This window comes from Nicotiana tabacum, chromosome 6 (assembly GCF_000715075.1).
Source record: "Nicotiana tabacum cultivar K326 chromosome 6, ASM71507v2, whole genome shotgun sequence".
Lineage (NCBI taxonomy): Eukaryota > Viridiplantae > Streptophyta > Magnoliopsida > Solanales > Solanaceae > Nicotiana > Nicotiana tabacum.
In genome coordinates, this window is record NC_134085.1 from 160,539,446 (window position 1) to 160,559,069 (window position 19,624).

The 19,624-nt window shown below is 42.3% G+C and overlaps 1 protein-coding gene across 1 annotated transcript; it reads right to left on the reverse strand.

Moving 5' to 3' along the window:
• Positions 1 to 5,092: 5,092 nt before the first annotated feature.
• On the reverse strand, positions 5,093 to 6,890 carry LOC142182144 (uncharacterized). The gene is made up of 2 exons (XM_075256123.1): positions 6,293 to 6,890; positions 5,093 to 5,238 (listed from the first exon to the last, which is right to left on the reverse strand). Exons 1-2 carry the CDS (start codon positions 6,888 to 6,890, stop codon positions 5,093 to 5,095), a joined length of 744 nt encoding a protein of 247 aa, XP_075112224.1.
• Positions 6,891 to 19,624: the final 12,734 nt, after the last annotated feature.

Genomic DNA, 19,624 nt, shown 5'->3' on the forward strand with positions numbered 1-19,624 from the left:
GAAAAAGAAAAAGGTCCCTGGGTTATGCCAGGGAAGTCCACGGGTTATGCCGGGAGGAAAATAAAAAGGTCCTTGGGTTATGCCAGGGAGGTCCACGGGTTATGCCAGGAGAGTCATCGGGTTATGCCGGAAAAGAAAAAGGTCCTCGGGTTATGCCGGGGAGGTCCACGGGTTATGCCGCGAAAGAAAAATAAGTCCTCGGGTTATGCAGGAGAGGTCCACGGGTTATACCGGAAATGTTCATTGGGTTATGCCGGAAAAGAAAAAGGGTCCTCGGGTTATGCCAGGGAGATCCACGGGTTATGCCGGGAAAGTCATCGGGTTATGCCGGAGAAAGGAAAAGGTCCTCGGGTTATGCCGGGGATCAACTAGAGAGTGGAACTCAATACTAAAAGAGACTACCAGGTTATGCTGGCAGTGACTAGGGAATGAGACCCTAGGTGGGAAAAGATTACAAGGTTATGCTGGCATCAACTAGGGAATGAGATCCTATGTTGGAAAGGACGTAGCTAGAGATTGGAGACCCTATGCTACCATGATTTTGAATTTCTCTTCTTCTTCTTTTTATTTTTATTTTTTATCAATCTTCATTTTTTATTTTTTATTTTATTTTATTTTTGAGTTTAAGAAAATGAGTAAAAAATGCAGAAAAGAATTGGGAGGAGACTTCCCTTTTGGGTTGATTATTGCAGCATAGCTATTTCTAACCCTTGCGCATTTCCTTTTGGTTGCACCTGCTTTTTGCATGGTTGCTTTGGATTGCACCTGTTTCAATTTTTCAAACAAAGAACAACTGTTAGTTTGAAACGGTGGTCGGTTTTGTGGCCTTCATTGTTTTTTATCACTTAATCTCGGCCTAGCTCTTTTGGTGAGAACCTCTGCTGCTTGCTGAAGATTGATCTCTCTCCTAAAACCGAGGAACTCAACTTTTCAAACTTTCCAAACGGCGGTTCAACCGTGCGGGGCTTTGGCCCTTTCACTTTAATCCACCTCTAGGGCTTTGACTTCGAATTTCTTTTCATTTTCAATAACTCTGGTTTTAGAGCATCGGCTATTATGGCCAGTCGGGATCGACTTGATGCACCCGCTGAGGCTGGGGTACTTTTCTTTGGACTTGGTTTTTATCAAGCAGAACTCTATAAAACCAATCTTGCCACCTTTTCTTTGTATTAGTTACGGAACAGAGTTAGACCGAAAGAGGTTCAAGGAAAAGTAAACAAAGGACAAGAAAATAAATTTAAAAGAGAAGCATCACTTTCAGGGAGGAAGGACGGACTTATCTGAGGTGCATGCAGACTTCAAATAGACATGACATACTTCTTGGACTAGACAACCGATCCGCACAAATATCCTATCTTCTCATAAACCCATTGCGACCCGTGTTTCAAAACCGAGAAACCTTGCCAGGACTCTTTCAATACCAATGGTGGTGAGGGGTTTCTTCTTTTCGATCGATGATGCCCTTTGTGGGTTTTCACCAATCGATCTCTCTCATTTCTCTTCTTACCGTCGCCTTATAGTGCTCGTTACGAGTTTTCACTAACAAGACTCTCTCATTTTCGATTTCTCTGCTTGCCATTGCCTTATGGTGCCCGTAGGTTTTCACCAATAAGACTCTCTCATTTTATTTCTCTCATTTTGATTGCATCAGATCCAAGCAACTGTGTTCTTTGATTTTAAAAAACCTTTTTCCGATTGATCGAAAGGACTTGAAACAGGTTTGGTAAAAAGAACTTGGATCGAATTACAACTTTGGAACCGTTCGGGCGGGATCATCGCTGAATTATTATAACGTCTGCCCCAGTTTCACTTTTGGGGAAATTTGGATTTTTGTTTTGGTGTGACTGAACCCCAGGGAGAGGCTGCCTACGTATCCTTTCGGAATCAAGTCGAACGTAGTTCAGGAAACTTTGTTTTTGATTTTTCTTTTGTTTTTCTGTTTTGTTTTGTTTTCTTTTTTTTTTTTTAATGACACTTTCAGGTTCCAAAGAGGGTAATGAAAGAAAGGTAAACGACTCAAAGGGTTAGCAAAGGATTGGAGTATTTGGGGTAGAAAGAATGAAAGCCTTCGTCATCCCAATCGGATAATGTTATTGCTGCAGAAGGATTAGACATAGTACCTTTTGACCGCATCTGCATTTACAGCTGTTTCAGAGTCATTTCCTTCAATGTCTCCCAGATACAATGCCCCTTTTGGCAACAATTTTCTGATGATGTATGGGCCTTTCCAGTTAGGAGCAAATTTTCCTTTGGCTTCTTGATGATGGGGGAGAATACACCTTAAGACGAGTTGCCCCACTTCAAAGTTTCTAGGCCGCACTTTCTTGTTGTAGGCACGAGCCATTCTTTGTTGATACAACTGCCCGTGGCAGACTGCAGCCATTCGCTTTTCATCGATCAGGGTTAACTGTTCCAAATAGGTTTTGACCCACTCACTGTCTTCAATTTCAGCTTCAACAATGATCTGGAGAGAAGGGATTTCAACTTCCGCGGGTATTACGGCTTCCGTGCCATAAACCAAAAGGTACGGGGTTGCTCTAACCGATGTGTGCACAGTAGTGCGATACCCCAATAATGCAAACGACAATTTTTCATACCACTGCCTGGAACTTTGAATCATCTTTCTCAAAATCTTTTTGATGTTCTTGTTTGCTGCTTCGACGGCACCATTGGCTTTGGGACGATAAGGAGTAGAGTTCCGATGCGTTATCTTGAATTGTTCACATATCTCTCTCATCAAATGACTATTCAAATTTAGAGCATTATCCGTAATGATAGTTGCAGGAATACCAAAACGGCAGATGAGGTTGGAATGCACGAAGTCTACTACAGTTTTCTTGGTGACAGATTTGAGGGTAATTACTTCAACCCACTTTGTGAAGTAGTCGATAGCGACCAATATGAATCTATGCCCATTTGAAGCTTTCGGCTCAATCGACCCAATGACGTCCATACCCCAGGCAACAAATGGCCAAGGTGCTGACATGGGATGCAGTTCTGTAGGCAGTGCATGAATCAAATCACCGTGCACCTGACATTGGTGACATTTTCGGACGAAACTGAAGCAGTCCTTTTCCATAGTCATCCAGTAATAGCCCGCTCGCAGGATTTTCTTTGCCAAAACATACCCGTTCATGTGGGGTCCGCACACTCCTGCGTGTACATCATACATGATTCTTCCGGCTTCTTTGACATCAACACATCTTAACAAGTTGAGGTCCGGAGTCCTTTTGTACAAAACATCACCGCTCAGGAAGAAACCACTTGCGTACCGTCTGGTGGTTCTCTTTTGGTCCCCACTGGCTTGCTCGGGGTACTCTTTAGTTTTCAGAAATCTTTTGATATCATGATACCATGGTTGAATACTTGGTTCTGCCTCAGCCGTATTACAGTAACCGTGCCTTTCCCGGATTTGGATTTCCAAGGGATCAATGTGGGCATTTCCTGGGTATGGCAGCATCGAGGCCAAAGTAGCAAGTGCATCGGCCAGTTCATTGTGACAACGAGGGATGTACCTGAACTCTATTGACTTGAATCGCCTGCTAAGATCTTCCACATGTTGCCTGTAGGGAATAAGTTTGACATCTCGAGTCTCCCATTCTCCCTGAGCTTGTCGGATAATCAGATCTGAATCTCCCATGATTAACAATTCTTCGACATCTTGGTCGATTGCCATGTTCATACCCATAATTCAGGCTTCATACTCGGCAGTATTGTTTGTGCAGAAAAACCAAAGTCGGGCTATGGCTGGATAGTGCTGACCAATGGGTGAGATCAAGATTTCCCCAATTCCAACACCTTTTGCGTTCACAGCTCCATCGAAGAACATTTTCCAAGCACTGGTGTCTTCTGATGTCATCTTGATTGAATTCACCTCCTCATCTGGAAAGTAAGTACTCGGAGGTTGATATTCATCATCCACAGGGTTTTCAGCTAGGTGATCTGCTAAAGCCTGGGCCTTTATTGTCGTGCGGGTGACATAGACTATGTCAAACTCAGTGAGCAGGATCTGCCATTTTGCTAACCTCCATATGGGCATCGGCTTCTGGAATATGTACTTCAAAGGGTCCAACCTGGTAATGAGGTAAGTGGTATAGGCCAACAAGTAATGCCTAAGCTTCTGAGCGACCCAAGTTAGAGCGCAACAAGTTCTTTCTAACAAAGTGTATTTGGCTTCATAGCTGGTAAACTTCTTGCTCAGATAGTAGATGGTCTGCTCTCTCTTTCCGGTCACATCATGTTTCCCGAGGACGCAACCAAAGGAATTTTCCAAGACTGTCAGATACAAGAACAGAGGCATTCCCGGTTCAGGTGGGACCAAGACTGGCGGGTTCGACAAATATTCTTTGATTTTGTCAAAGGCTTCTTGACACTCATCCGTCCATTTAATTGCTACATCTTTCTTTAACAGCTTGAAGATGGGTTCACATGTTGAAGTCAACTGAGCAATGAATCGGCTAATGTAATTCAATCTTTCCAGCAGGCTCATAACCTCTTTCTTGGTTCTTGGAGAAGGCAAATCTCAAATAGACTTTATCTTTGTTGGGTCTAGCTCTATGCCTCTCCGACTGACTATAAATCCCAAGAGTTTGCCAGACGGAACTCCGAATGCACTTTCACCGGATTTAGCTTCAACTCATATTTACGTAGCCGCTCAAAGAATTTTCTTAAGTCCCGAACATGGTCGTCCTGGGTTCTGGATTTGATGATCACATCGTCCACATACACCTCTATCTCTTGATGCATCATGTCATGAAATATGGAAGTCATGGCCCTCATGTAAGTTGCCCCGGCATTTTTCAAACCAAAAGGCATGACCATGTAACAGTAGGTGCCCCAGGGTGTGGTTGAAAGCTGTCTTTTCCGCATCTTCTTCATCCATCAACACCTGGTGATATCCTGCATAACAATCCACAAAAGACTGTATTTCATGTTTGGCGCAGTTATCAACAAGGATGTGGATGTTTGGCAGAGGGAAATTGTCCTTGGGGCTTGCTTTGTTCAGATCTCGGTAGTCAACGCACACCCGAATTTTCCCATCTTTCTTTGGCACGGGAACTATGTTAGCCAGCCATGTGGTGTATCATACCACTCAGATCACTCCCGCCTTTAATTGTTTTGTGACCTCTTCTTTAATCTTGTCACTGATAACAATTTTGAACTTCCTCTGTTTTTGCTGGACAGGGGAATAATCGGGGTAGGTTGGCAACTTATGGACCACTAAATCGACACTTAATCCTGGAATGTCATCGTATGACCAAGCAAACATATCTTTGAATTCAAACAAAAGTTGGATCAATGCGTCCCTGGTTCTTTCATCTGTGTGAATGCTTATCTTGGTTTCTTTGACTTCTTCAGAGCTACCCAGATTAACCGGCTCAGTTTCATTTAAGTTCGGCTTAGGTTTATTCTCAAATTGTTCCAATGCTCGATTTATTTCCTTAAAAGCCTCTTCTTCATCATATTTCATTTCTTGATTCATTATTTCACAATTAGACAGCATGTTTGGATCTGGGCATGAAGTTCGCAAGCATGTCATGTTATTTAAAGTTGCATTATTAGAACTGAAAGAAGAAATAAGAAAAAGTAACAAAATCAGAAAGAATAAAGAGAGATAAACGATGACATATTAATTTCATTTCATTGAATTTTGAAGATAACAGGGTTTACATTAGCATTTAAAGACAGGAAACTAAAAGAAAAACATCCGAGTTACACCCTGAAATAACTCGTGATGCAGAAAAGGTGGCAGGACTGGACTACCAGGATTCCGGCCTGATTGGGAATGGAGTAGCCTTCCAGTTTTGCAACTTGGCATTGGGCCCCATATACAGCACCTCAGCGGTGCTCGAGCCTTCTCCCGGCTGAACCATGTGGGTTTCATACAGCATTTGCCTCATAGCCCCACAGATTTCTTCAATTTCCTTGGCCGTGAAGGCCTCATCTTCTTCTTCTTCATTGTACTTGGGCATGATAAATGTTCTGTAGAGATGCGGAATTGGCTGAGATAAAACCCAACCATTGCTCTTTCGTTGATTTGCCCACGTCACATCAGCTTCTGTGGCGTGAAAACCCACACCGAAGAACTTCTTGGTGGCAAGTAAGGTGATAGGTTCGGTGATACCTTGCAATGATGCCCCGAGCCCCTTCCCGGGTTTATAACCATGCCTGATCATTTCCTTGGCAACCATAACTGATGATTTTGAGAGAAAAGGTTGAGGGCAAGGGCTTCCTTCTTCATATTGATCTGCGACCACAACCTCGAAAACTTGATAGACTATATGTTCACTACCTTCCCTAGCTTCGAGGCATGGGACCGACGGGTCCCGATAGATCGATTGCTCATCCTCTCCGTGGACTATGATCTCCTGATCTTCATATTCCAATTTCACCATTTGGTGGAGAGTGGAAGGTACGGCTCCTGCCGCGTGAATCCAAGGCCTTCCCAAGAGAAAATTATAAGAAGTACCCATGTCTGGGACTTGAAAGGTCACCTCAAAATCCACAGGTCCAATAGTCAAAATCAAATTGATCTCGCCTATGGTGTCTCTTTTGATGCCATCAAAGGCACGAACGCAGACGTTGTTGGGCCTGATTCTCTCAGTCTTGATCTCCATTCTTTGCAGAGTTGAGAGAGGGCAGATATCTACTCCGGAACAGCCATCCAGCATGACTCTCTTCATATAGTACCCCTCATATTTAACTGTTAGGTGGAGGGCTTTGTTGTGGGTGGCCTCCTCTGGGGGCAGGTCATTCTTGCTAAAGGAGATCTGATTGATTGTGAAGAATTTTTCTGCCATCCTCTCCAGTTGTTCCACAGTAGTTTCAATTGGAACGTAAGCTTCATTGAGGGTTTTGATCAACACTTTCTGATGTTCAGCTGAATTCATTAATAGAGACAACAAAGAGACCTGAGCAGGAGACTTTCAGAGTTGGTCAATTATCTCGTAGTCTGCAGTTTTCATTTTCCTGAAGAACTCTTCTGCTTCTTCGGCACTAACTGGCTTCTTGAGTGGGAAACGCTTCTTCGTGGCATTATTCACTTCCTACAGATTGAGGTATTTCTCAGCCGGGTTAGTTTCATTTACTTCTCCCAGGACTTCTTTTCCTTTGTAGGTTACTACCGCCTCGTTATAATTCCATGGGATGGCAGTAGGATCTGTCATGGGCCTCTGTGGTGCGCGACCAATAACCACGGGCTCATTCAGCCTTGGTGAAATTATTGGCCCCCGTACCACATAGGTCCCTTTTGGCACATACATTTTAGATCCTTTGTTCAGCTCAAACCTTCTAGGAGGGCTCAATGTCACTTGTCCTTTCCTAGGACCCCGGGGCACATAAAGGATGGCATCTTTCGAGGGTACTACCTCAGTTTTGGTTTCCACTATTTTTTCTGTATTTTGAGGGGTGGGTTTACTCTTCTTCTCCCCTTTTTCTTGCTTTGCATCAGCCTTTGGCTTTTTCTCGACGTCGGCGATTGCAATGATGGCTTTCAAGGAAGGATCAAACTCTTTATCTTCGCAGATCATTCCAATAACCGGTCCATTGTTGTGAGCCGGTAACGGGTTGTTGGTCACATTAGGAATGTCTTCATCCTTTAACACTATCCGTTTTTGTTCTATGAGATTTTCAACAACCCTTTTCAAAGTCCAACAGCTCTCAGTGTCATGCCCTTCCACCCCAGAATGATAGGCACATCGGGCGCCAGGTTGGTAAGAGGGTGACTCTGGGTTTTGCCTATTTGGGGGTACGGGTTGTAATAAACCCATTTGGACCAATTTAGGGAAAAGGCTAGAATATGACTCGCCAATAGGTGTGAAGTTTGTCTTCCTGGGCGGCTCCCGAGCACGGGCATTGTAGGGGAAATTATTTTGTAGAGGTCGGGGATTATACTGAGCTTGGTGAGGAAGTTGATTTCTGGGAAATTAAGCTCGGTTTTGGTGAAATTGTTGTTGTGGCCTAGCGTATAGTTGTGCATTCATCACTGTGTATGGCTGATGATCCATAGCATAGGCCGCATCTTGATGGGGGTAGTAGTGTTGTGGGGTTCTTTCAGAGAAATGAAGTCGGGCCGAACGGGGTTTTCTTACACTCGAAGTTGACATTGCTACTTCTTCCTTCTTCTTTACGTTTGCTACTCCTCCAGACCCGCCTTGGATTGCTTGGGAGGTAGCCCTTATAGCAGACTGACTCAAGATTCGCCCTGTTTTCAACCCATTCTCAACCATTTCACCGATTTTGATGGCTTCGGCAAATGGCTTTCCCATTACAGACATCATGTTTTGATAATAATCAGCTTCTTGGGCTTGAAGGAAGACACTGACCATTTCTGTTTCGTCCATTTAAGGCTTGACTCTGGCCGCTTGTTCGCGCCATTTGACAGCATACTCTTGAAAGCTCTCCGAGGACTTCTTCTTTACATTTGATAATGAATTCCTGTCAGGGCAATGTCGATGTTATATTGAAACTGCCTGACAAAATCCCAAGCCAAGTCATCCCAGATATGCCAACGAGATATATCCTGATCCATATACCATTCAGAAGCAATGCCGACCAAAGTCTCTCCAAAGTAGGCCATAAGAAGCTCTTCTTTTCCGCCCGCTCCCCGCAACTGGTTGCAGTACCTTTTGAGGTGGGCAATGGGATCCCCACGCCCGTCATATTTTTCTAACTTTGGGGTTTTGAAACCCAAGGGTAGATGTACGTGCGAGAACATGCATAGGTCAGCGTAAGATACGCTCTTTTGCCCACTCAGACCCTGTATATTTTTGAGACTTTGCTCCATGTTTCTCATCTTTTTGGTAATTTCCTCTTGTTCAGGTGTTTTTTCGGCTTTTTCCTGCCATGCGGTAAACTCGTACCGGGGCGGCTGAGGGTAAGAATTGGTAGTAAACTAGGTAGGTTCCAGTGGGAAAGATGGTGCTTGAAATGTGAAGGAAAATGAATCAAAGTTAGGCCTGGGTAAAGCAGGTTGTGCCATAGCTGAACAAGCTGGATCGGTGAATATGTTTGAAGCTGCACCTGAAGCTAACACCTGGGGGCGAGACTTAGAAGGTGTTCCAGCAAAGTGGGCTGAAACGGTAGGATATCCCAGTGAGGTATTTGGATAACTATTGGGGATGTTGGAGGTCCCACTTGTCCTGGGAAAAATCTCAGGGAATCCAGGGATCGCACTTGGTGGTTCTTTTCCATTGGCCCAGGCGTCCCACATTTCCATCATGCGGAGATGCAGAATTCTATTTTCCTCAGCAGTTACTAACTCAGAAGTTGGGATGATCGAGATCGGACTATCCTCTGGAATAGGAACTGTTGGCAGAGGAATTTCCGAAGACATTTCAATGCTTCCTTTTGACCTTGTGAAGTATGAATGTGAAGCCAGACTACCATAAAACCAACCACCTTACTATAGAACCTCAACTAACAAAGTTAACAAACCGGTCAGTTTGAAGCAATTAACACATAGGTAATCGCATGTTGGGGTGTGATGCACCTATACAGTTAAATGTGTTTCTACATGTTTCGCAACGGTTGCATGTTTCATCCCGGCTCTGCTTATTTTCCCCAATTTTCTTTTTCTTTCCACTTTTAGCTTTTGTACTTCTCCTCTTATTCCTATTTTCCACTCTTTTCTTTCCTCTCTTTCCTTGCCTTTTTTTTCGTTTTTCTTTTGGTTTTTCTTTGGCTCTCTTTTTCACATCCCTATCTTATTTGAGTTATTTACAAAAATGTGATCGGATCCGATGAGGATTGCCTATGTATCACGATGCCGCGTGAATCAGATCATTACGTAGTTCAAGAAAAACAAATGCAAAAAATAAAGAAACAATTTTTGGGAATTTTCAAATTTTCATTAATAAAACTCCTAAACTTTCTATTACAAAAGACTTCCAACTACTCATTTTCTTGGAATTTTAAAAACTACCAACATACTCAAAAATAATTTCCAAAATACAGACTCAATAAATGAAAAATCATGAATACATCAATGCTTCGACTCCTGGGACCCGTGGGACATCATTCGGTCTCACGGGCCTACGTGCGAGATATCCTTGAAGCCGCTCCAAATCACTCATTATCTGGCGGACAAATGTCATTACAGCAGCAAAGAAAGTAGTCTGAGTCATATCCTCACATGCGTGGCATTTCATGACGATATAGTAGGCAATGGCTCTAACCCTCTCTCGGACAATACCCTTTTCCTGAAGTAAACGCCCGATTTGCTGATTCCGAGCTTCCAACACTTGAGTGTCATGATGATTTTGATTCCGCAATTTTTGCATATCTTCTTCCATTTGGGCCATCAGAGCATAACATGTTCCCTATCGGCTTTAAAAATCCTGGCCTGTTTGTCCGCCTCATTTTCAAGGGTGGATAGCTTTCTCTTTAAATTGGCGATTGTCCCCTCATATTTTCTTTTCATTTGTCGCACAAACTCTGCCCGCCCTTATGCATTCTCTGCCAATTGTGCTCGGACTTTTGCTAGACTAGCCTCAGATTTTTCTAGGTCATCTTGACACTCAAGTACTTTCTTTATCATACCGCTTATAAGCATTTCATCTGCTCGGCTTCTTTCCAGGTTTCTAGCAACTATTCTCATTTTATAGATTTGAGCTTTGAGAGCTTCGTTTTCCTGAGTTAGCTTTTTCTTTTCCCCTTCATTTGCGGCAGCTTGGATATTGTGGCCAAATTTGAGGTCCCTGATTTGTCCCTCTAATTTACTTATCTTGTCCCTATAGCTTTCTTCTTTTGCCAACCAGCCCCACTGTTCTTGCGAGTCGTTAGTGAATTGTTGGACATGGGGTCTCTTAGCAGGTCTCTCGGGCTCTCGAGGAATTTGAAACCTTTTGCCAAACCAAACCATATAATTGGGGTCCACCTCACCTCTAGCTAGATCCCGCACCATAGTCTTGGGTTCGAGAAATCTGCACTCATTCCAAACTTGGCGAACTCTTCCTTCTGGAAATACAGCCTTTGGGCCCAATTCGACGACATGTACACTCAAATCTTCGTCATGGGGGACGGTTTGAAATCTTCCCAGTTGGCGCAAAACCCTGTGAGGAGTATATGGCTGGATGCTCCGGATGCCCATTAGGAGAAAGTAGCACACTTTAGCTGACATGTATACGACTTCGGTGGCAGGGAGCCATCCGAACGTCCACTCAATTTTATCCGAAGTTAAAGAACTCAAGTGTGCAAACCAAGCTTCGGTACCCTCTGGAAATTCAACCCCCACCACTCGGCTTTCAAATTCTTTGATGCAATCCAAACCGGTCATGCCGTAGTTCATATACCCGACACGGTGGCAGAGATGTTCCAGTATCCACAATTGTAGTAGTAAGTTGCAGCCTTGGAAGAATTTTCCCCCTTCTCGACAGATGGTCAAAGCTCGGTAAATCTCAGATAAGATCAGGGGAACCAAAGTGCCATTAGCTTTCTTGATTGCGACATCAACCATTCCCACGAGGCCCAATTCTATGTTGTCGTCTTTTCGCGGACATATTATAACACCCAAGAATGCTGCTATAAAAACCAAACCCCGCCTTGCCTCCCATTTATCTTTATTTCAGACATAGGTCAGACCAGTATTCGATGCTTCGAAACCTTGGGGATTGCCATAGCGTTGGTACAGGAACTGGAAAGTGCAAAACCCTTCAGATAAATTCCCATCCTGAATATCCCGGCTAATACTCAACATATCCAGAAACTTGTGAGGAGATACTAGTCTCGGTGACACCGGGTACCGACTTCTAAAGTTTCCGCTAAGGCCGGCGTAACCCGCAATTTCCTCTAGCGTGGGTGTGAGCTCAAAATCAGAAAAGCGAAACACATTGCGAGTCGGATCCCAAAAAGGTATCAAGGCTTCAATCACGTCCAATCTTGGCTTGATGTTCAAAAGTCCGACAAGACCACCCAAAACTTTTATCACAGTTCCTCGGCTACCTTTTCCTAGGTCATTCCACCACATGTGGAGCTATAAGGGGATCTCTTCAAGAGTTGCGAAGGGTTCGTTTTCATCTGTGCTCATCCTGCACATTTATTAGGGTGATTTAATTTAAAAGGTTATGACTCATTTTGACTCAAGAAAAGGTTATCAATATTTTTTTTAAAATTTTCATAAAAAATCCGGCTTTGCAAATACGGTCTTTCAGCACTTCGGGGAAGAAGATTTTACCGTTGTGTTTGCTAAACGGCCAAAACCTTATAAAAAACTACTAAAGGTGGTTGTTCTTGCAAAAACGGCCTTTCGGCGCCCTTTTGGGGACATTCAACTATTTTAGACAAGAATGACATCACCTTACTTATTTACAATCAAAACAAAAAAAAATTGTTCTTTTTGGGCTATTTTTACAAAAATGAAGTTGGACCCGATGGGGGTTGCCTACGTATCCCACATCCGGTGAGAATCAAACTGACGTAGTTCGGGAAGACCAGAAATAAAGTAAATAAACTAACTCTTTTTTTTTTGGAAATTTCGAAAGAAGAAAGATTTTTTTTTTAATTTAGACTTTTATTGTTTTTTTTTTGGAATTTTGATAGAAAAAACTTCTAAAGAAGAAAGAAAAATATTTTTGGAATTTTATTTTAAATCTATGAAAGAAATGCTTCTAAAAAATGAAATATTTTTTAATTTTGAATTTTCTTTTCAATTTTGAAAGAAGAATGAAAATATTTTTGGATTTTTGGAAGAAATTAAAAGAAAATATTTTTGTGTGTGTGTGTGTGTGTATATATATATATATTAAACAATTAGGGTCTAAAGAAGCAGTAAAAGAAAATATTTTTGTATATATTGTTTTTAAATAAACAATTAGTTTCTAAAGAAGCAAGTAATGGAAAATATAATTTTTTTTGGATTTTTTGAAAATTGGAGTCTAAAAAAAAGAATTTTCTAGAGAGGAAGTAATGGAAAATATTTTTTGATTTTTTTTTGAAAATTATGGGCCGGAACCGATGAGATTTGCCTACGTATCTCACATCCGGTGAGAATCAGACCCGCGTAATCCGCCAGTTTTGACATAACAGGGGAAACATGGCAGTTGAAAACTTTGGCTCATTTGGATATGACTTCTTTTTTTTCGAAATTTCGACAGAGTTTCAGAATTTTCTAAATACCTACCTCTCACTCCTATATTATTATTATTATTTTATTATTTTTTTGATTTTTCTTTCTTTGTTCTAGAAACCGGTCAACATGCAAGCCGAAACAAACAGATGCGCAAGTAGCACGTAAGATGCATCAGGATGGTCTTTTTCATTTGGGTACACCTATCCTAGACAGACTCAACCCCTGTGTTGAGTCTCCAAGGTCAAATGCACGTGATGCAAACAAACGTTCCTACTAGGGATCCGACATGAGGCTTGTTATACTAGGTTTAAAAACCTGGGTTTATTGTTCTAGACCTGACTTACCCGAGCGGACAGCTCGAGCCGGGGGGGGCAACGTACCGGGAATACAGAAGCTTCACCGGCTTTGCAACTTTTCCGAACCTCGTTTTAAAATTGGGATAAGACTCTAACAGAAAAGAAGTCACACGAAGTGCACACTTCCCAGATGATTTAGAAGAGTCAGAGAGAGAAGGGTTTCGTAGAAATTTATATACAGTCCAAACAATATCAAAGCGGTAAAAGGGGCATTTAGCACATTAGGCTCAACATGTAAAAATCAAATAAAACAAGCCAACTATAACAGTTATTCTAAGCTCGAATTCTTGAACCCTGAACCAGAGATTCTGGGTTCGTTCCCCAGCGGAGTCGCCAGAGCTGTCACACCTCCTTTTTACACACCCGAAGGTAGTATAAGGGAGTTTTTCCAATTAAAGTGACATTATTCGAAATGGGATTAATTTATTCAATTTTGTTCAGAGTCGCCACTTGGGATAGTTTATTTGGTGTCCCAAGTCACCGATTTATTTTAAATCCCAAATCGAGGAAAATTTCGACTTTCCTTTTTGAAGTCTGCGAACCAGAAATTCTGAATAAGGAACTCTGTTAATCCGGGGGAAGGTGCTAGGCATCCCCGGATTCCGTGGTTCTAGCACGGTCGCTTAAACTATTATAACTGGCATATTATCTGATTTTAATACATGTTTTAAACTATTGTGCATTTTTACCTTATAACCGCTTTTATTTAATTATTGTTACATATTGCGAATTATGTCACGAGAACCGTACTCACGATCTACAACATGTTTAATTTTTTTCATAAAGATTAAATTGTGGCCGGGTCACATAACTGTACCCCCGGATTTTAGTAACTAGGTGTCACAAACTATGTTACGGGAACCGTACCCGTAACTATGACAATTATTTAATTAACGCACCTAAAGTAAACTACGAAAGTTCAAGCCAATTTCTATTTTTTTAGCTTGCGTTTTCTATCTCTTTTATACATACACGAACATATTCATACTTCAAAAGTTTTTGTAAAAAAGGAAGATATATATATTTAAATTTGCTCGACTTATGTAACTTAATGTACAAGTCATGAAAATACATAGACTAGTAAAAAAAAGATTGGATAAATCAGGAGGCAAAAAGTCCAAGAACCAGAAAACGTGAGGCAGAGAGGAGAGAGGATAGGGGGGCGAATTTTGACGTTAAACTAATCAAATAAATAAAGTAGATTGTGGTTGTAAAAGCTGGAGTGCACAAACAACTCATTAACAAACTATTGAGGAATCATTATGCCTACGAGTTGAAACATGTGATACTATATATCTTTATATTTTTTGCTACTAAAAAAAAACTATATACCTCATGATGCAGCTTATATTATTTCTGAAAGTGGAGTATAGAATATAATTTACGGCTTGTTTGCTATTAAAAGATAACGATTGCTGGCCATCAGATCCTCGATTTAAGAGCAAATTTGCTTGGATTTTACTCTCTTCCTCGATGACAAGAAGTGGAAATTAAAGAAAATGAGTAAAGACTCCCAAAGCAAATAACAGATTTCAAAATCTTTACAGCATTTACTCCGTCAACATTTAATCTAAAGTTTAACATTTTCGATTCATTACACTACTTTATTCAAATGGAAACCAAACATTCATCCATGACACACTAGAATAGCAGAAATCGTATTTTTGAGCAAATCCAAAAATCTAAAAGGAATTCAATAACTTTATATAGTCATTCAGCAAAACATAATACAAAGGATTTGGGACTGACCTAACAGAGTTAAGTAGACACCAAGAGATAATCCAAAGAAAAGAATAATCCAAATCACATGAGGAGCTCAAGAAGCAATTTCAATAGTAGCAACAGAGCAGCAAACTTTTACCCGAATCCAGCTGAAAATTTTGAATTTTGAAGCCTTTGCTTTCAGCTCTTTTGAGTGTGAAGAACTTTTAAAGTGAGTCTCTCAAATGTTGGGTGTGAATTCAGGTGTGCATTTTCAGAGAAGCTTCCATGGTAAAATGAGTGTGTGCGGCCGTTTTTCTTCGGAAGAAAGGGTGAGATTTGTTGTATTTGTCTGTTGCTTGGAGAAAAAATCCAAGAAGAAGAAGAGAGCTCTCTTGTAAAATGCGCCATTTTCTATATATAATTTTTTTTAAGGTGAGGTCTTGATGTGTGTGTTATAAGTAGAGAGAATGATGAAGAGTGGATGGAGGAAATATTTTTTGGGGAGAGTGGGGAACATGAGTGGGGAAAATGGGAAAAGTGGGTAGTGAGTGGAGAAAGTGAGGAAAGTGGGCAGTGAGTGGCGAAAGTGGGGAAAGTGGGGAGAGTGGGGAACATGAGTGGGGAAAATGGGGAAAGTGGGTAGTGAGTTGAGAAAGTGGGGAAAGTGGGTAGTGAGTGGAGAAAGTGGGGAAAGTGGGGAGTGAGTGGAGAAAGTGGGGAAAGTGGGGATAGTGGGGAACATGAGTGGGGAAAACGGGGAAAGTGAGTAGTGAGTGGAGAAAGTGGGTAGTGAGTGGAGAAAGTGGGGAGAGTGGGGAACATGAGTGGGGAAAATGGGGAGAGTGGGGAACATGAGTGGGGAAAATGGGGAAAGTGGGTAGTGAGTGGAGAAAGTGGGGAAAGTGGGTAGTGAGTAGAGAAAAGTAGGAATAAATTCAAACATGGTCAAAAATAAGCTGCTCACAGTTGGGTATGATCAGATTATGTGGTGCTGTCACGAAGTAAGCTATCCAACCTACCGAGAATGACAACATACTTGTGCAATGGTGGATACTGGAGCAACTCATAATTTAGTGATTGATGTTATTGCAAAGAGACTAGAAGTGAAGCTTGCTCCAACCAACTCTTGTGTCAAGACCGTGAATGCCAAGGTACAGAATGCTCGTAGGGTAGCTAATGGAGTTGGTATCAAATTGGGAACTTGGAAAGGAATGACAAACTTTACCGTAACCGCTATAGATATCTTTGACATCATATTAGGGCAAGTGTTCGTTAGACATTGTCATAATTTGATCTACCCCTACCTCCAACGTCTCTTGGTTATGGAGCGAGAAGGATCTTGCATGGTAACTACAATGACTATGCCACACGGACAGAGCCAAGCATAACTCTCAGCTATGCAGGTTGTCAAGGAGATCAAGAAAGGGGAGCCGGCGTTCGTGGAAACCATTTCAAGTCTGGAGGAAGACAAGAGTTTTCAAGAGACACTGCCGCCTTACATAAAGAAGTTGCTTGAGTAAAACAAAGATGTCATGCCCGAGGAGTTGCCTAAGTATTTGCCCCCTAGATGAGAGGTGGATCACAAGATTGAGTTGGATCCGGGGGATAAGCCACACGCATTTTCCCCAAATCGTATAGCACCACCCAAGCTAGAGGAGCTCAGAAAACAATTGAAAGAGCTGCTAGATGCTGGTCACATTCGCCCATCAAAGGCACCTTTTGGCATACCAGTATTTTTCCAAAAAGAAGAAGGATGGATCGCTGCTCTTGTGCATAGACTATCGAGTACTTAATAAGGTCATAGTGAAGAATAAGTACTCGATCCCGCTCATTATTGACTTGTTCGATAGACTTGGGCAAGCCAAGTACTTTACCAAGGTGGATCTTCGCAAGGGATACTACCAGGTTCGCATTGCCAAAGGGGATGAGCCGAAGACATTATGTGTGACGAGATATGGAGCCTTTGAGTTGTTGGTGATGCCATTCGACTTAACCAATGCACCGGCCATATTTTGCACCCTTATGAACAAGCTTTTATATCCCTACTTTGATCAATTCATGGCAGTCTACCTAGATGACATAGTCATCTACAACAATACCTTGGAGGAGCACATGGAGCATTAAGGAAGGTTTTTCAAGCCTTGCGAGAGAACGAGCTATACATAAAGAGGGAGAAATGTGAGTTTGCATAATCAAAGGTGCACTTCTTAGGCCATGTTATTAGCAATGGCGAGCTACACATGGACGAATTTAAGGTACGTGCTATCTAGGAGTGGAAGGCACCTATAAAGATAACTGAGTTGAGATCCTTCCTTGGCCTTGTTAACTACTATCGTCGGTTCATCAGTGCCTACTTGGAAAAGGCCGCACCACTGGCTGAAATGCTAAAGAAAAACAAGCCATGGGTTTGGACGGAGCATTGTCAAAAGGCGTTTGAAGGCTTTAAGGTAGCTGTAACAGAGGAGCCAGTCTTGGCATTAGCTGACTTTGCCAAGACATTTAAGGTGCACACAGATTCCTCAAACTTTGCCATTGGGGGTGTTTTGATGCCTGATAATCATCCCAAAGCATTTGAAAGCTGCAAGTTAAATGAGACGGAGCAGTGTTACACGTGCAAGAGAAGGAAATGACTGACATTGTGCATTGCCTTCGTACATGACGACATTATTTGCTCAGTTCGAGGTTCGTGGTCAAGACTGACAATGTGTCTACTAGCTACTTTCAAATGCAGAATAAGTTTAGTTACACCATCCTTTATGAATGCATACTTCACCTCGGATTGGGGCCTCCTTGTTTGCTTCACTAGTTTGAACCCGAGGTCGAGGCTCAGCCTGTATATTGTTATTTCCGGTGGGATCCCTGTCATGTCTAAATGGGACCAAGCAAAACAATCTATGTTATCGATAAGAAATTGAATGAGTTTTTTTTGAGTTCGGGGATTAACCCCATTCCCAGGTATACCTTTTTCTCGGGCATGCTCTCGATCAATATGACCTGTTCCAGTTCCTCGACTGTTGACTTGGTTGCATCAGACTCTTCGGGAACAACGAAAGTTCAAGGAGTAAGGAAATATCTTCTTCTTCGATTACCTGTTCCTCTGATTCGGTCAAGGCTAGGGACGGTGATTGCTATTTGGCCGTCTGCTTATCTTTGGTGCTTGATTTTTTCGAGGTCGAAGGCACTGGTATCAGTGTCACCTCATTGACTGCAAACATTTCCTTTCCAATGTGTTGTTCTCCGTAAACCATTTTCACACCATCCAGTATTGAGAACTTCATCATCTGATGAAGGGTTGAAGGTACTGCCCTCATGTGTTGGATCTATGGCCTCCCAAGTAGCGCATTATATCTCATGTCGCCTTCGATGACGTGAAATTTTGTATCATGGATAATCCCGACCACGTTTACTGGTAGGAATATCTCCATGTTCCTTGTTTCACTAGCCATGTTGAAACTATTCATGACTCGAGATGCAGGTACAATTTGGTCATGCAGGCCGAGCTGCTCTACGACCCTCGATCAGATTATGTTTTTTGAGCTACCTGGATCCACTAGAACACGTTTAACTTGAATTTTATTTAACAAAATAGAAATTACCAGGGCATCATTGTGCGGCTGAGATATGCCTTCCGCTTCCTCGTCATTGAATGATAAGGTTCTCTCGGGCACATAACTCCGAGTCTGTTTTTCTCTGGTGATCGACACCTTGGTGCATTTGAATATAGGCCCTTATGGAACATCGACACCGCCAACGATCATATGAATTACATGTAGTGGTTCTTCCTCCTCATTTTTTCTGTTTGCATCTCTTTCCCTGAAGTGGTTCTTACCTCGATCACTGAGGAACTCTCGAATATGACCCTCGTTTAACAACCGAGCTACCTCTTCCCTCAGCTGCCTGTAATCTTCAGTCTTATGGCCATGTGTGCCATGATATTTACACATCAAGTTTGAATTCCTTTGAAAAGGATCAGTTTGTATAGGCCGGGGCCACCTACTGTCTTTAATTCTTCCAATAGCTAACATGATCCCCGATGTATCTATACTGAAATTATACTCCGACAACCGAGGTGCTTCTGCGGGGTCGGTATGTTTATCAAAACCATGCTTACTCATAAGTCCCTGTGAATTCTGACCTCGATCGTTCCGAGAAGGATTGTGCCTTGAACCGTTGTTTCTTTGATCCGAGGCACATGGCTGATACTGTTGTCTATTCGACCCCGGTTCCCTATCTGTATCCCTCGAGGCCTTAACCGCCAATCTATTTGGATGAACTAAGCCCGAGGCGGCTCCCAGCTGGTCGTCTTCGACCCTAATCTTTGACTGATAACAATTATGTACATCTGACCAAGTCACGGCTAGATACTCGACCAGATTTTGCTTCAACTGTCGTGACGCGATCGAACTCCGATCGTTCAACCCCTGCATAAAGGCTTGTACTGCCCAATCATCCGAGACCGGTGGTAATTCCATTCACTCCACTTGAAAACGGGATACGA

Bases quoted from the DNA above. Each gene is read 5' to 3' on its own strand.
- LOC142182144 (XM_075256123.1), bottom strand. From the start codon at position 6,890: ATGAATTCAGCTGAACATCAGAAAGTGTTGATCAAAACCCTCAATGAA. The intron at 5,239-6,292 runs GTAGTGAACATA...ATGACATTCCAG, and splicing joins ATGCCTCGAAGCTAGGGAAG to GATTAAGTGTCGATTTAGTG.